General features: G+C 35.0%; 1 protein-coding gene across 21 annotated transcripts in view; it reads right to left on the bottom strand.

Annotated features, from left to right (window-relative positions):
- The window catches only part of SLIT2 (slit guidance ligand 2), a 274,531-nt gene that overhangs the window by 73,029 nt on the left and 186,286 nt on the right, over window positions 1–15,216 (bottom strand). For all 21 annotated transcript variants that reach the window (XM_030013996.2, XM_030014001.2, XM_030013938.2 and 18 more), the window contains 5 exons: window positions 4,009–4,080; window positions 3,282–3,353; window positions 2,680–2,751; window positions 753–896; window positions 461–624 (listed from right to left, as the gene is read on the bottom strand). In XM_030013996.2, the coding sequence (XP_029869856.1) occupies window positions 461–624; window positions 753–896; window positions 2,680–2,751; window positions 3,282–3,353; window positions 4,009–4,080 (524 nt within the window). The remainder of the gene's footprint in view (window positions 1–460; window positions 625–752; window positions 897–2,679; window positions 2,752–3,281; window positions 3,354–4,008; window positions 4,081–15,216) is intronic.

Below are 15,216 nucleotides of genomic sequence, written 5' to 3'. Positions count from 1 at the left end.
AAATGTAAGTAGGAAATGGAGTAAGATTAGAAAAAAGAAAACAGTAAATTTCAGTATGAGGTAAGCTCCCTGTATAGAATGAATATGTCATGTTTCCATATTTCGCTAGAAATTTTTAGATCTTTCACATACTCCAGAGCCTTGTGGAAATTTTACAAAATGATTTATGTTGGTGATACTTGTAGTGAATAACTTTAGCATTTCATTCTTAAGTATTATATATTGCATTTCTTCTGTTAGATTCAATGCTACTCAGAAATAGTGCCAAATGTGTTAACTATAGTAATGTTCCGTGATCCAATAGTCTATGACTTTCATGATTTCCCCCCCTTCAGTCAAAGAACTAAAAAAGATTCTGCAATGTTTAGCAATTCCTTAGAGCCAGCTGCCTTCATTAGAACTTCTATAACCACTGTTTTTGCCAACAAAAGAAAAATAGCAGCTGAACTAAGAAAATTACCTGAGCAGCGGAATTTCTTGCTTTTGATCTGGCCAATCCTTTTGTTTGCCAGACGGCGGGGGCTGGTGCAACGGGCACCACTGGTCTCAATGGGGTTTGTATGAAGATAATCCGCCAGCCACTTCAGATGGCAGTCACAGATAAATGGGTTCTGAGCCAAATGCCTTTCATGAAGAAAAAAATGATAATTTCACACATTATTTCCCTTTGGTCTCAGCAGTTCCTGATATTTTTAGTACACTGTAGGATATGAAGTCATACTAAAGACAACCATAAACAAGAGCATACATACAAGGTCTGAATTGCACGTAGGGGTGAGAAGGTGCCTTTTGCAATGGTCTGAAGCTTGTTGTCATACAAAGAAAGAAGATTCAAGTTGTGCAGATCTTGAAAGGCATCAACTCGCAGGCAATTGATCTTGTTGGCATTCAATAATCTGTTTAATAGAAGACAATTACAAAATTGAAAAAATTCGCTCAGTGTCACTGCAGCTTCAGTGTTTTTCACAGATAATTCTTTGTGTGCATTTGTAATCTGAACAAGAGCTGTAGAAACAAATATTAATTGACAGTGACATAAGGCATTTCAGTGACTTGAAATATCTTATTTAGGTGATCTGAAATCATTCCTAAATATTTGCACCTTGGAGTTGAAATGTGTGGGTTTATTCAGCTAAAATCACATTTCTTGTATGTGCTAGTAGAACGTGTGTGTGGTATTTGTCTGTGCAAAGAAACAAGTTTAAAAAATCAAGTATCTGCAAGGAAAACCAGTTCCTTTTGCCAAATAAATAAACAAACAAAAAAAGGAACTGAACACTGTGTTCATTAGCTGGAAGAGATGTGCAGTGGCACTTTTAATTATATGTTACTAATCAGCATGCTGCCGCATTAACAGAGTTGTAGTAAAAACCGGTGGCATGGAATATATCCAAATCTGTCTTGGATCTTTTTTCCTCTCCATCTTCAAAGGGAAACTTTTCTTCCCTGTACCACCCAGACTTCTAAAGTTAAAGCAAACAAGCCAATCTAAACCAACTTCTTCATGCTTTTGAAGAGAAAAAAATAAAAACGTCATTCAACTAGATGCATTTTTATAACGAAAGTTTTTATTTTTTCCCATTTCCAGCCAGAAATGGAATGGAATGGTGGATTTGAAAACCAACGCCCTGATAAAAAGTTTCACCACACAAGTAGAAATTTACTTAGACTGAAATGTATTGTCTATGCAAAGTATATCAAGCTATGGACATATTTTTAATACAGAATAAACTGAAGTTCAGAGAAAAGACACTTCCTTTTTTTTTACAAAATCTGAAATATGTTTTTATAACTAAAACTATCTACTATTTATAACTATCTCTTTAAGGGAAAATAGGAATGCACCCCCCACCCCCTTATACTAGTTTGTGACTAAAATAAATCAAAATGTAAACCTCTAGGTGGTGCTAGAACTTGCATCTTCTTTGATTTTACTTACTGTTTCACTTTCTTCAATGAGTTGTTTAACAATAGACATTTTCCCAATCACTACACTATGAAGTCTGGACATTAAATACTTCTAATCACGTGGGAAGAAGTTTTAAATTCTTTAAGAGGAAGCTTTAAATCAAGTCAGTTATTCTGGGACAATTTCTTCCAAAATCACCACTGTTGTTTTATGGCCTATTTTACAAAATTCTTTTACACAGTACAACTAGTGCACAGCCTCTTATGCTAAATATGGACAATATTTGATAAACATATCACCATGTCAGAAAACATTAAAAGTCATCAATGAAACTGTACTGCAACTCTGTTCTTCCATGGGTACAACTAGAAATAAAATTACATAGCATTTCCACTACATATTTTCTCTTTATAAAACATACAAATATCCCTTCTATGGTTCCACACAACTTCATATATACTATATGCTGTTTACAGGGCAAGACAGTATCATATCTTATGTGTTTTATCTTTATAAATTCCACACAACAGAATAGTTTCATTTTAATCATTTTAGGCTGAGACATTAGCTGAGATATGATCAAATTTGTGGATGAACGGCAAGCTGGCCTACAACAGTCTTGACTCCTTTGGCTTTAACATAGTTTATTTTCATTATACTCTGATCTTACAGATGGGATTTCCAGCCAGTTCTTCTCCAGGCATAAATCTCTCATCATGTTTACCCTCTGAGTTACTCCAAAATAGAATAAATATTATAAAAATACTCACAGCAATTGCAGAGAAAAGAGTCCTTCAAATAGGCCCTTTGGAAGTTCTGTAATTTTATTGCCATAGAGGACACTGTACCAGGAAATAATAAAGCAAACAAAGCCGCCATTATGAAAGGCATATACTATGTGATTTTGACTTTTAAGAAGTTTCCATTTTCCTGAAGAGAATTTAACAGCAGCAACTTGATACTTGCAAGATCCTTGTGGTCCTGTGAGGTAGCAGGATCACACATTTTCCCAAAAGGTGTGTTGCCCAAAGAGCTCTCAGCAGAATCAGCACCTCACTGTTAACAGCCTTACCAAGGGACCTTGGTAAGTGAATTTGCTGTTTCTAAGAACAACTAACTGGGGAATAAAAGAAATGTTTGATTTTGTTCAACTCTTTGCCATGAACATATTTATAAAAAAGACATACATTTTTAATATCCAGTTGTGATACAATATTCAATCATCACTCTAACACTCTGAAATTATTTTTACAACTTTCAGAATTGATTGAATTTGTATGAAAATTCTGGAGGGAGCCAAAAATCCAAAATAGTTTCACTATAAGAATATGAGAAATTTGCTTCTGTTTTTACAGGTCAAACAGATACCTACAGTGAATTGAGTGAACGTAAGCCCTGGAAAGCATCTGGAGCTGCTTCAGAGATCTGGTTATTGCTCAGGTCACTGAAATAAATTAAATTTGATTCAATTAATTCAAGCTATTTTCAAAATAGCAAACGTTAAAATAATAAGTAATTAGAATTAGGCATGGAAGGGAGAGAGAAATTAAAATATTTATGTGAGACGTAGCCAAAGAATTTTAATATAAAACCACTAAAATTGTCAGTACACTGAAACAAAATGCATGGTTAAAAATAGAACTTTCAAATGCTTGAAAAAAAATGACAAAAAGATTTACTTTTCCCAATTGCTTAAGTACATTTTATAAAGAATTCTCTGTTTGCTATGGCCATAGGACTATACAGCGTCAAAGATATTCTGAAATAACAGTGGCTTATCCCCATTAATTTATTTTTTTTATAGAATGTTCACTACAGTAACATATTGCTTCTATGCAGAACCATATTAAATAATTTCAATACTTGGTAAAAAACAGTTATTATTAATGTGACAAAGGTGCTATATGGTGTTAATAACCAGGCTACCATATCAGTTAATCTCCCAGCAGTCAAACTTTCTTAAATGCTCACACATCGACTACAGTTCCTCTGTATGACCTTGACTTGTTTTTTATTTTTATATATAGATATATATGTATATGTGTATGTATATATATATGAGAAAATAAAAAATTATATCTAAATTATTGGGTACGTACATTCTTCGAAGCTTTTTATATGGTGAGAAAGCTCCAGGAGGTATGACCTTGATTGAATTTTGTTCTAACCGTCTGCAAAAGAATAGCAACAACATGAAAATACAAAACCCAAGCCAAAAGGCAATCTAAAGCCATAACAAACTAGAGGGGGTAGACTGTAACAAAGAAGGCTGCTTTTGCTTTCTTTTTCAGTATAATTTTTATCTTGAGAAACAAGGTCATTTCAGTTTTCATTACAAAAAAATCAGTTTTTGTCTATAAAACCAAACCTTTTAACCTAGAGAGTACAATGTTGAAATTAAATCCCAATCTTGATTTTGTATCTAAAGAAAACTTATTTTCAGAGCACACAAGATTTTTGTAAAATTTAAGCTAGAATTGTCATTAAAAAATTCAAACTTGAGTTAGTGTTAATTGACTCCCTATGTATTATTCACATACAGCAATTTTTATAATAAATTTTATTTAGAAATGTCTAAAGACTTCTGTGAGTTAATCACTGAAATATGCAAACCATAGGAAAGGAGAGAGGAATGTTCCTACAGAACAAATAACATATGTTGCTACCTGCAGTAAGGTAAATACCAGATTTTTAGACACGCACACATGATTTCTTTGGATACAGTACATAACACATTTTCTTTAAGATATAATACTAGGATTGCACAGCTACACCTCTAAATTCTTTAAACAAGTATTTTAATCTAAAATTGTCGTTTATGTTACTGGCCACATTTGCTTTGTGTGTACAGTGACTGTGACTGAAACTTGCCACACTACAAAGTGTGAATTTGCTGATGGAAACCGTTTTCCAAGAATTTTTTTAACTTCCAGAGCTTTGCATATGGGAAATCTATGCTGATAAAGACCTATGGCCCACTTGCCAACAAGCCAAAACAGATTCAGCAATAAGCACATTTAAAATAGAAACTACTTCTTCACACACCAGTGTATTTCATGGTTATGGTAGACATAAGGAATGAAAGTATTTATACTAAAAAGTACAACAGGAAAAGGCAGTATTATTCAAACTACATACCATGCTTATCTAATAAGCTTTCTATTTCCCTCTTTCAAGCACAGGTATTAACTCTTACTATGATCTATGTATGTAAAGACAATGCCAAAAATCTATTTTGTATAAGGAATCAAAATTCTGTAGAATTTACTGCACTACTTTAAATTACTTGGACATTGATTCAGAATCTAAGGTCAGAAAGCCTTCTTAAATCTAGATGCAGGAATATTAGCTATTTTTTCCCTTTTACCCTTGTCCTATTAACTCTCTTCTGTTTCACTTTTACTCTGATAAAGAGACATATGAGTCTCTGTGTGTGCAACGTGACTAATGAGCTCATATATTCACTTTGAGTAAGCCTTTCCAAGAAACTATTCTTACAACAATTGCCTGTTTTTGTAAAGTTTCTCCAGAGATCACTGTATAGCTGAACTGAAGAAGGATTTTTTGTTGCCTTTGTGAAGTTTTGTTCAGATGAAGATATTTATAAATTTAATACTCAAAATCTCTTAAGTCTTACTATGCTTTACCTTAGCAGAATTTGTTCTTGAATGGCTTATAAAGAAGCCAAGAAAAAAAAAAGCCTTAAAAAAATCTTCTTGACACACAGAAATCTCCATTGGAGCTGTGTTAGACAGGGTCCATGTTTTAAAAAAGTCCTTAACTAGGAAAATGTTGCCACCTTGCTACAGTTTTCAGGTATATTTTAAACACTGCAGGGAATTCCATGGCACAAGACTGTTAACTTTTTCCATAAACATGATATTCTTTCACACGCTTTCTTCACCTTGGCTGAGCCTTTTGGACCCATGAAACACATTTTGCATTAGACAAGGAGTACTGACTAGGCTATAAAGGAACAAGGTCACTCTTCTCCAATACACTTGAGTAGATGCAGAAGGCAAACATCGAATACGTAAAAACTTGCTTAAGTTAAAGGTCAACACCAAGTTAAACCAAACCCAAGTATTTTCTGTTCTTACACTACATTTTTAGCTTAGTTTCCCCAGAAAATAAAGATTATGCATGCTTATCATCTAGATACTTTTCTACTCAGCTGGCTAGGTCAAAGCGAGGTAAAACCTTCAGATAATAAATTTCTAAAAATTTCCTTATTTTAGCAATGGGAAGGAGATGAGAAACCAAATTAACCCAGCCATGATGGGAATGGTAGCCATCCATCCATTCCTGTTACACACTCTATTTGGCAGCAACCGACTGCCTAACCACCAGGGATAGCATGACCAGACATTTATCAGATGTGTAGCTTTGAAAACCAGCCAAAGAATATCTTGCACAGGGAAACACATAGGGCATATGCAGAGGACTGGAAAGGGGAGGAGGGTAAAAAGGATAGGGAAGGATTAGGCCATATTACAGAGGAAGACTCGAATTGCTGGAGAGAGAGAGACTGGGGGAAAATGCCTCTGTGTGAAAATGCCTCTGTGTGTATGGGAAAGACAGATATTGCAGTGGCAAAGCTCCCACATGAGGCTGCCACAAGCCTCATATATAAATGCTGCCTATTAGCCCATGATGTAGAGATTTGTAACCTAGGGCTGGAGGCGCTCCAGTCTACGCTCACCTATCTTTAAACACAGAATGCTCTTAACTAGACACAATATGGAATGTAACTTGAGAAAGACAAGGTTTAGCATTAAATTAAGACACAAAGTATTTTCCATTTTCCTCTTTTAATTTAAATATATATTAGTTCTATAAACTGAAGTACCTTACAGGATACATGTATGTCATTCTTTATGAGAAGATAGAGTAGCAGATTTACTTTACTGCTGTCCAATTTGTCTACAAATTATATGGATCCAAAACCTGAAGAAGTCCTACTACAGTATATTTCTGAAAGCTAATTTTCTAGCAGTTCTAATAGAGCGAACTACCAATTCACTGGTGGATATATAAAATGAACTCCACATCAAGTTTACCTAACATTTCCTTTTAGTGAGAAATTTATAGTCTAATAGACAGACAGTGCAGTGCTGGGATAAATTTACAAGCTCTTCTAGATAAAGGATTTTTTTATAGTAGGATCATCTATGTATGTGCTTTCTTAACTCATGCCAAAGTGTATGCGCTAAAGCACATCACATTTTAGAAAATGAGATTAGTATAAAATCAGGAAAAATAAGATTATATAAATAAAGAAGACAAATCTTTTATACCCCACTTTGTCTGTAAAGAAAGTAAATCAAAATCACATTTTCAAGCTTTGTTATCCTGTAATCTTCTGCTTTATCTTCCCAGAATCAGCTGAATTTCACAGAGTGCAAATTTGCATCCACTATTCCAGAGAAAATCTAATTAGATATATTCCAGGGTCACAAAGCACAGATAGACTAATATCTAAAGGAAATTTGCATTCTACTGATAAAACCCATAGTAATTAAAAGCTCTTTTATATTAATTCCTCATATTAAATGAAACATTTTTAATTCTGGAATAGGACGGGTTGTAGTTATCTATTACTGAAAAAATCAGCTATTAGGTGCTCGCAAATGACATGGCCAGAAGTACCATTATATTACAGAAGAACAAAAAGCTAATATCAGTATTTTTCCATGGAACTTGTATTAAATTTTGTGCACAACATCTCCCTTCAAAGTCATCCCAGAAGTCATTCTTTTTTATAAATGATCATCTATGTATCATAAACAGTGCCTTGGTGGTTTCTTTTTCAAAAGCCACAGTCAATTTTAGTAGCATATTTAATAAGATAAGATAATGGAGGAAGACAGTTAAGTACATGCTTCATCAAAGCTTGCACTGCCTCATGTATAAGAAGTGCTCTGCCCATCACCACATAAACGCTAATTAATGCTCTTAGTATTAAGTCTCCTGCTCCTTTTAGTGTTTCACTTCAAAGAAGTCCTGCATCAATACATAAGTGTTTTACTGTCTTTTAACACTGCCAAACCGGTTGAAACCTTTTTTGAAGACTGTTCCCTAATCTCTCCTATCTCGGAAATGTACTGTGAACATTTCTTTTTCTAAATCTTTCCCCACTGCTTATCACTGCAGACACTGTAGTGTACAACCATCTACTATTCTAAGAAACAAAGGTGCTTCTGCAGTTGTGACTTCCAACCTAATGAAATCAAATCAAAGTAGGTCCCCAGCCAGTAGACAGATTCTTCCCACCCGGTCCCCAGAGAGCCCTGTGACATGTAAATCACTTGACACTTTCCAGGAGGATGCTGTTCTCTACTATAAGCCTGCAGCACACCATTACTGATTACTACTTCCGCACTTACAGAGACAGACAACATGCTTATTTATACTGACACTTTTAAACTAGCTTATTTTTCCACTATAAAAAGTCATTTCTATGAAAGACTCCTGCACCAGGAAAGAGGGCAGAGTGGGAATGAAGAACACCCTGTTCTCTACAGAGTCATTTTTATTTTAAATCATGCAGATGGGGTACAATATACTAAGCCTGCTCAGTAGAGAAAGGTAAAAAATACTGCACAGAGATGTGCTGCACCTAAATGCATGTTAAGGGGTCAGAGATGTATCTAAAAAAAAGTAAGAAAACAAGAATTTGAATACGGAGCTGCAAATTAGCCATATATTTTATAATTAAACCAATCAGAACATAACATCTTGATTAAGTAAATTTGGTCAATACAATAGTGGCTTTAGAAGTTAATTAATCTATACTTTCAATTCCAGCATCTACTCATTTACAAAAAGTCTGCAAGAAGGTTGTCAAGAAATCCCCAAAGAATTTTTACTACAGAGAAGAAAGTGTAAGCTGTGCAATGAGTCTGATGTATTGCACAGATGCTGATTATACATGGTAATAAAATTGACAGCTCTTCTTTGCATTTTCCCCATCTGCTTTTAAAGTAAATGGCAAAAACAGCTGTCAGAAAACAGAAAATAGATTTCAGTGATGGGATTCAGCGCAGCTCCTGAATCTGAAGAACTGCAATACACAGCCAACACATGTCTCATCATATGCAACATCTGCCAGGTTTGGGTTTTTTTGTTTGTTTGTTTTTAAAATCAGGAAACAGTAATGGTCTCCCTTTGCTACAGGAATCCTTGAGGCTATTAAACAAAGTACCTTTTTTTCTTTCTCAACAATTGCACCTCCAGAGTGCTTATATCCACTAAATGTCGCTTCTAACTTCGGCAGCAGAATTCTGTTGAAATCTGTGATATCATCCATGTCTAACAAAACAAAAGATGTATTTTGAACAACTGTATTACTTGCACTTTAGAATTTCAGGCTCTGATTCTGTGTATTAATAAATCTGGTTGACAGTTTCCTAAATATTTGCATATAAAGAATCACTGTCAATGTTGCCCTAAAGCTTGCCAAACTGTTAACACCCAGTCTAATTGTTCTATCAAATATTTCCTCAGGGGATTGATTGTAAATGACAGACGACTCCTTAGTCTGCACTACATCAAAAAAGTAAGAAGAATTGTCATTCTAAAGCTATTAAACAATTCATCGCATTTACTCAAAAGCAAGTCCCAAACCTGCATTTGTTTAATTTTTCATCACAGAAAGGGCCATCTCATGCTCTGAACCTTACAGCACCATTAATGATGATAGGCTTTACGTTCCTTAATTATTACAGATTCAGGGTGTAGGCAAAATGCACCACTGCTTAAAGAATTATTTGCTCAGTACTTTGGCATCTGTCAGAGTGCAGCACCAGTGCAATTAGCCCGAGTTACCTAGAGTCAAGTTAAAGCCACTCTAATTAGCCCATTTTTGATGAGGGTTGTTATACTACAAAAACTACTTGAGCTGTTCAGAGCAACTGTATTAAATTCACAAAAAAATAGATGTAATCCTGCTATACTCTTGGCTTATCACAAGCAGTGACTTGTCAACCTGTTCTCACTGAGCAGAAACACTAGCTTGAGCATCCCAGTGTTGTGCAAGACCGGCAGTGTGGCAGGAGTCCTTGCTACCTGTTAAACAATACACGGACTTAGACCATAAACTTGCCATAAAAATCTAAATGAAGTTTTTTAACTGAGAATACTTTTCACAAGTGGTTGCTGCTTACTGGACTATGTATTTAACAACATGTAAATAATGAAGAAAGCATTCCATTGATGATGAAACACAAAATAGTGAAAAGTCAGGATCCATAGTTTCTTTACAGTAAAGTCACACATTATTGCTGAGAAAAAGTTATCAGTAGTGAAGAGCCATATGTGAAAATAAAATCTAAGAGTAACAACACCTTTGGAGTGTGGCACAGCTGTCAGAGATCTATGAGGGTTTTTCTGGAAGAGCTAGATGGGCCTTCTCCAGCTTCCCTTCATGCTTGTCCCCATAATTTTCATTTATTCCATTCTTGAGTTATTTTCTTTCCCTTGGCAGAGTCAGAGAGGTGCCTCAAGGTGTCGCCTCTACTTCAATACCCACCAGAAACTTGCACAAAACCCCCAGAAGTGGAATGGTGTTCATTCTGGCCAGCACCCACTTCCAGTGTCTCTGGAAACCAGCACCGTTTTCACATGTTTCTTGATCAGTTGTGTTTTGTGTCTCTATGTCCTCTTGACTGTTGAAATTATCCTCTGCCCTCTGAATTTAATTAGTTTTTAAGATAGGACACGAGGGTATGAAGAAAGTCAAAGATGTGAACAATGGCAGCATAGAACACATGCTAATAAAGAACAGATTAAATATTATAACTACAAAAATGTCTGACAACTAAATAAGAAAGTTGTTGTGTTTTTTTTTTTTTAAAAGCGTAAAGCCACATGATTTACCAGTAATTTTCAGATTAGGAAGATATTTGAGTAAAAGCATGACAAATCATTTCTCTCGTGTGTGCTAAGCAGACAGGATTAGCTATCAAACTAGTAAAACCATCTATTTTTGAGGCAGTCAAATGGAATATATTTTAAGTTTTGCCTGAGAAATATTAAGGCAGGAATCCCCAAGATAAGTTAAATGTAATTCAGTGAAATCTGTATCGGCAAATTAAATATATTAAGGTAAAGAAATTAATACCTCAATAGATTCCTTTACCCAATTATAATTTGATTCACATTTATTCAATGCATTTTTCGTTATTCACATGTAATTATTGTGTGCTTACATGCATATATCATATGAAAGATGTTAAGACTTCAGCAATTTCTACATTTTTGATAAAGCAAACAAACCATTTTGTTTTATATTGCAATGGGCATAAAAACTGGTTTTGCTAAGAAATAATGACCTTCCCACAATCAAAGAAAAGTATATAGAGAGAACTGTATTCACATCACTGGTGCCACAGATGACAGTCTAAAGCGAGTGTCACTTATGACAGGGAGTGGCAAGTCATAAAACCTTTCTAGTAAAAATGTGGAGTAGTATTACGTTTATTTTCATGCAAAGACTTTCAAATAATTTTAATAGCCATATTTGTATTAACAGCCTAAACATGACCAGGGATTGCCTTTAAAATTAGGTGCTGCAGAATGTGGAAAAATTCAGTCACAGTGTATATTGATATTAAATTTTAGTTTCATGTCAGATGTTTTGCACCAGATATTTCCATTTCATTAGGAAACTTTTTTTGGTCCTCCTCCATATGTAAAGCCATACTCCTGTGAATTCTTTTGAACAAACTTCTAGGGAAAAGGTAAGCTTATAACTAATACATTATAACTAATAATAATGCACCTAAAAATCAGGTACTCTTATTTGATATAAGCTTCTGGACATTAAGATGCAGTAAATTTTAAGCAAAACAGAAGCCTAAGCGCTATATTTCACTGAAAAATCTGAACGCCTCCCCAGTCCAGTGGTAAAATTTTGAATATCAAGTCCAATCCATTAGTCAGGATTGGTCTTAAAAACACATTGGTCTTAAAAACCTTTGGGAAGGGAAGAAGATAAGAAAAGATTTGAAGAAAAGTACACATGAAGTACAGTTGAAGAGAAGCAAGTATGAGAAAAGTTCATTTTAAAAACCTGGCAGCTATATGAAGTCGCTCAAAAGTTTAGAATGTTAGATTAAGAGCTGAGAACATGTTAGTCAGATCATGTGACTTTGTCAAAGGGGCATTTAGAAGATAGTAATGTCTCCACAAGGTACTTATGTATCTTTTAATGCAATTTATCTCAATCTAGCAATTTCTGAAAATTCAAAAACTGGCACATTTTTCTGGCTTCCTACTGACCAAAGTAAGTATCAGTATTCAGAAGCAACTGAATACTATAATAATTAATTTTTTTATCCATAAGTAGACATCATCTTTTCACTTGATACCTGCATACACTGGCAGTATTGTATGCATTTGTTACGTCAGGAATTAAGAAAAGATTTTGATAAATCAGAAAAGTTTCAAAAAGAGCCATAAGAATAATTAAATGACTGTGAAACATTTTATAGTGAGACCAAAGAGATGTATCTATTTAGCATTGGAAGGTCAGTATATTTTCTGGAAAAAGACAGATACTGTTATAGAGGATTCTTGCAACCTACTAAAAATCTTAACAATACATAGTGAAACAAGACCAATGACTATGTATACATATGTATATATAGAAACCAACTTAGCAAAACCTTTCCAGAACTTCACTGGATGTGCAAGACTTCCAGCTGACAGCATAACTGTTTCAGAAGTAAATTATATTTATGAGCTAACATTCTGTATAAGTCCTAAAAAGACCAATGTTTTGAGTTAAACTAGAAAGCTGAAACAAATGCAGACACTGGAAAGCAATCATCGATTTAATGTCTCGTAACCTATTGCATCCTCCCCTCAGCATTCGGACCCATTCCTTTCAAGCTGCAAAGATGCAGGGTTTGCTCTCATTTCTGTCAGGCTACTGTAGATAGCTGAATCACACTTTGAGCTGCTAAAAATAGAGAAAGCTGCCTTATCTCCAACGTTTCAGTTTTCCTTCTATGTGAGTCTTTGAACTGTCTTCAATAAATGTGGCTAAACCCTTTCCAAGTGACTTTTCTCTGTAAAGAAAAGATCCTTAGAAGCATCTTTGCATCTCAATGTAAGAGTGTCTCTGTTCAATAGCTATTTATTTAAGGCTATACTTTGGACTTTTACGTAAGGATGAATTTTAAAAGACAACAAAAATGGTGAAACTGTACACATGCCAAACTTAGCTTGGAAATGATACATACACAGAGCTCCCAGTTCTCAAACAGAATTCTGCATTTACGCAGAGCACTTCCCCAGTGTCTGCAGTGTGATCAGGTCGCTCGTCACTCTGTCTTGGTTAATTCCATCTGTCAAGTTCAATTCTGTCAGATCTCATTTCCTTTCCCCTCTTTTCCTTCTTCTTTTTCCCCTTTCTCTCCTTTCCCTTTCATTTTTTTCCCCCTTCTCCTTTAATATAATTTGAGTGTTACTGTGAGAAGCAATCTCAGGAGCTTTTAATCCTGCTTAGTATCACACAGCTCACAAAGATGTAGTTGAGTGCTTGGCATAAGACACAATCATTAATCAACAGACTTATCAAAACAAAGTATAAGGGAGAATTAGATGGAGGAAGATGAAAACATGAAGAAAAATAGTAGAAATCAGGAAGGTATGATGAGACAATACTGAGGAGACAGATCAGGAAACTCATGGGAAATGTAAATAAAGTTATCATGAAACAACTGTACAGCTTCTAGTTTTGGCAATCAAACATTAGAAAGTTCCATTCATAAGAAAGGACAACTTTATATTGAAGGCCATAGTAATTAGGAAGTCAGTGACTTTTCACTACACTGGATTATGAAGATGAACTGTTAAAATTCCTGACTCCTATATGTTTTTTTCATTTCATATATTGTGGGGTATAGGGTCTTTTCTGCCCCTTACAATGACTAAAATTATTTATACAACTGTTGCCCCTCCAGCAAACCTTCCTCCTCACCAAAACACCATTGTAGTGACTGCTATCCTTCTAAAAAAGAAGCAAATTTAATTAAGTCCTTGCTTTGATTACTTAAATGGTATTAATATAAACAAAAATCAACTTAATTCCATGCTTGTTTGCTTAAATAATAATTTATACAAAGCTGTGGTCATCAGAGCAGGTAATTCTGCCCCCCCGAAACACTTATTGCATTTATTTTCTTTTATTCATAATACTACAGTAAGGAAAGAGGTTTTAGAACCACTTTGATTGGTAATTCAAGACATAGAAGAGAAGAGAAAAATCAGAAGAATGTAAGACCAGCATTTTCACAAGGAAGTCTAGCTCATTAATGGCTTCTTGGCCTCTTCTTTTGAAATAAGAGCCTGTCACTTACTCGCACCATTCTGAGAGAAGGTACCAGTACAATTAATAGAATTGCTGCTGGGTCACTGTTTGTAAGGTTTCTGATAGTCTGTTTGAACACATGCCAAAAAGTCTCTATTTGAAGGGAACCAGAGTTATTTCTGCCGATCATTCAAAGAATTTTCACGCAGAAGGTGAATTCTAAAATGCAACCAAGTGAAAAGAGATTAACGGTGCAGAAAAACTAAAATGTGGAAGGAATGCCTGCATAGAGGCTGATAAATGCTATCACCATTAGAAAGGCTATACTTTCTAAAACCAATTAAAGTAATAGTTTTGAAACTTAAGAATGACCTTTAACGCCTTTAATATATGAGCTGTATGACAAAGGAGGAGAGCGCTAGGTGCATTAGACTACTGGAGTTGGTTAAGCTCAATAGACTGAACATGCCAATGAAAGAGCATCCCATAAAAATTTCTGGAAAAGGGGAGAGGTTTAAACAACAAAATCTAAATCAACTTGAATCATGATGTTTCTAATGAATGAATAATGTATCATGCTTTGCTTAAGCCAATGCAAAAAGGATAAAGTAAGGCACACTAAACAACAAAAGTTTGAAGACTATTAGCATGTAACATTTATGGGCAAGGTATTTTGCCTCACAACATTTGCAATACAGGCATTAAAATAATAGGGATATGGGAATTTTTTTAAAGTTCCCAAGATCATAGAATAATAGAATCATTTGGGTTGGAAAAGACCTTTAAGATCATCAAGTCCACTAAACCATGTCCTGAAGTGCCTTGTCTACACATTTTTTGAATACCTCCAGGGATAGTGACTCAACCACTTCCCTGGGCAGCCTGTTCCCCTCAGCCTCCTTTTCTCCAGGCTAAACAGCCCCAGCTCCCTCAGCTGCTCCTCATAAGACTTGTGCTCCAGGCCCCTCACCAGCTTTGCTGCCCTCCTCTG

Source organism: Aquila chrysaetos, chromosome 1 (assembly GCF_900496995.4).
Source record: "Aquila chrysaetos chrysaetos chromosome 1, bAquChr1.4, whole genome shotgun sequence".
NCBI classification, from domain to species: domain Eukaryota; kingdom Metazoa; phylum Chordata; class Aves; order Accipitriformes; family Accipitridae; genus Aquila; species Aquila chrysaetos.
Note: the sequence above shows the minus strand (reverse complement) of the source record. Positions and strands in the feature narration are given on the sequence as shown.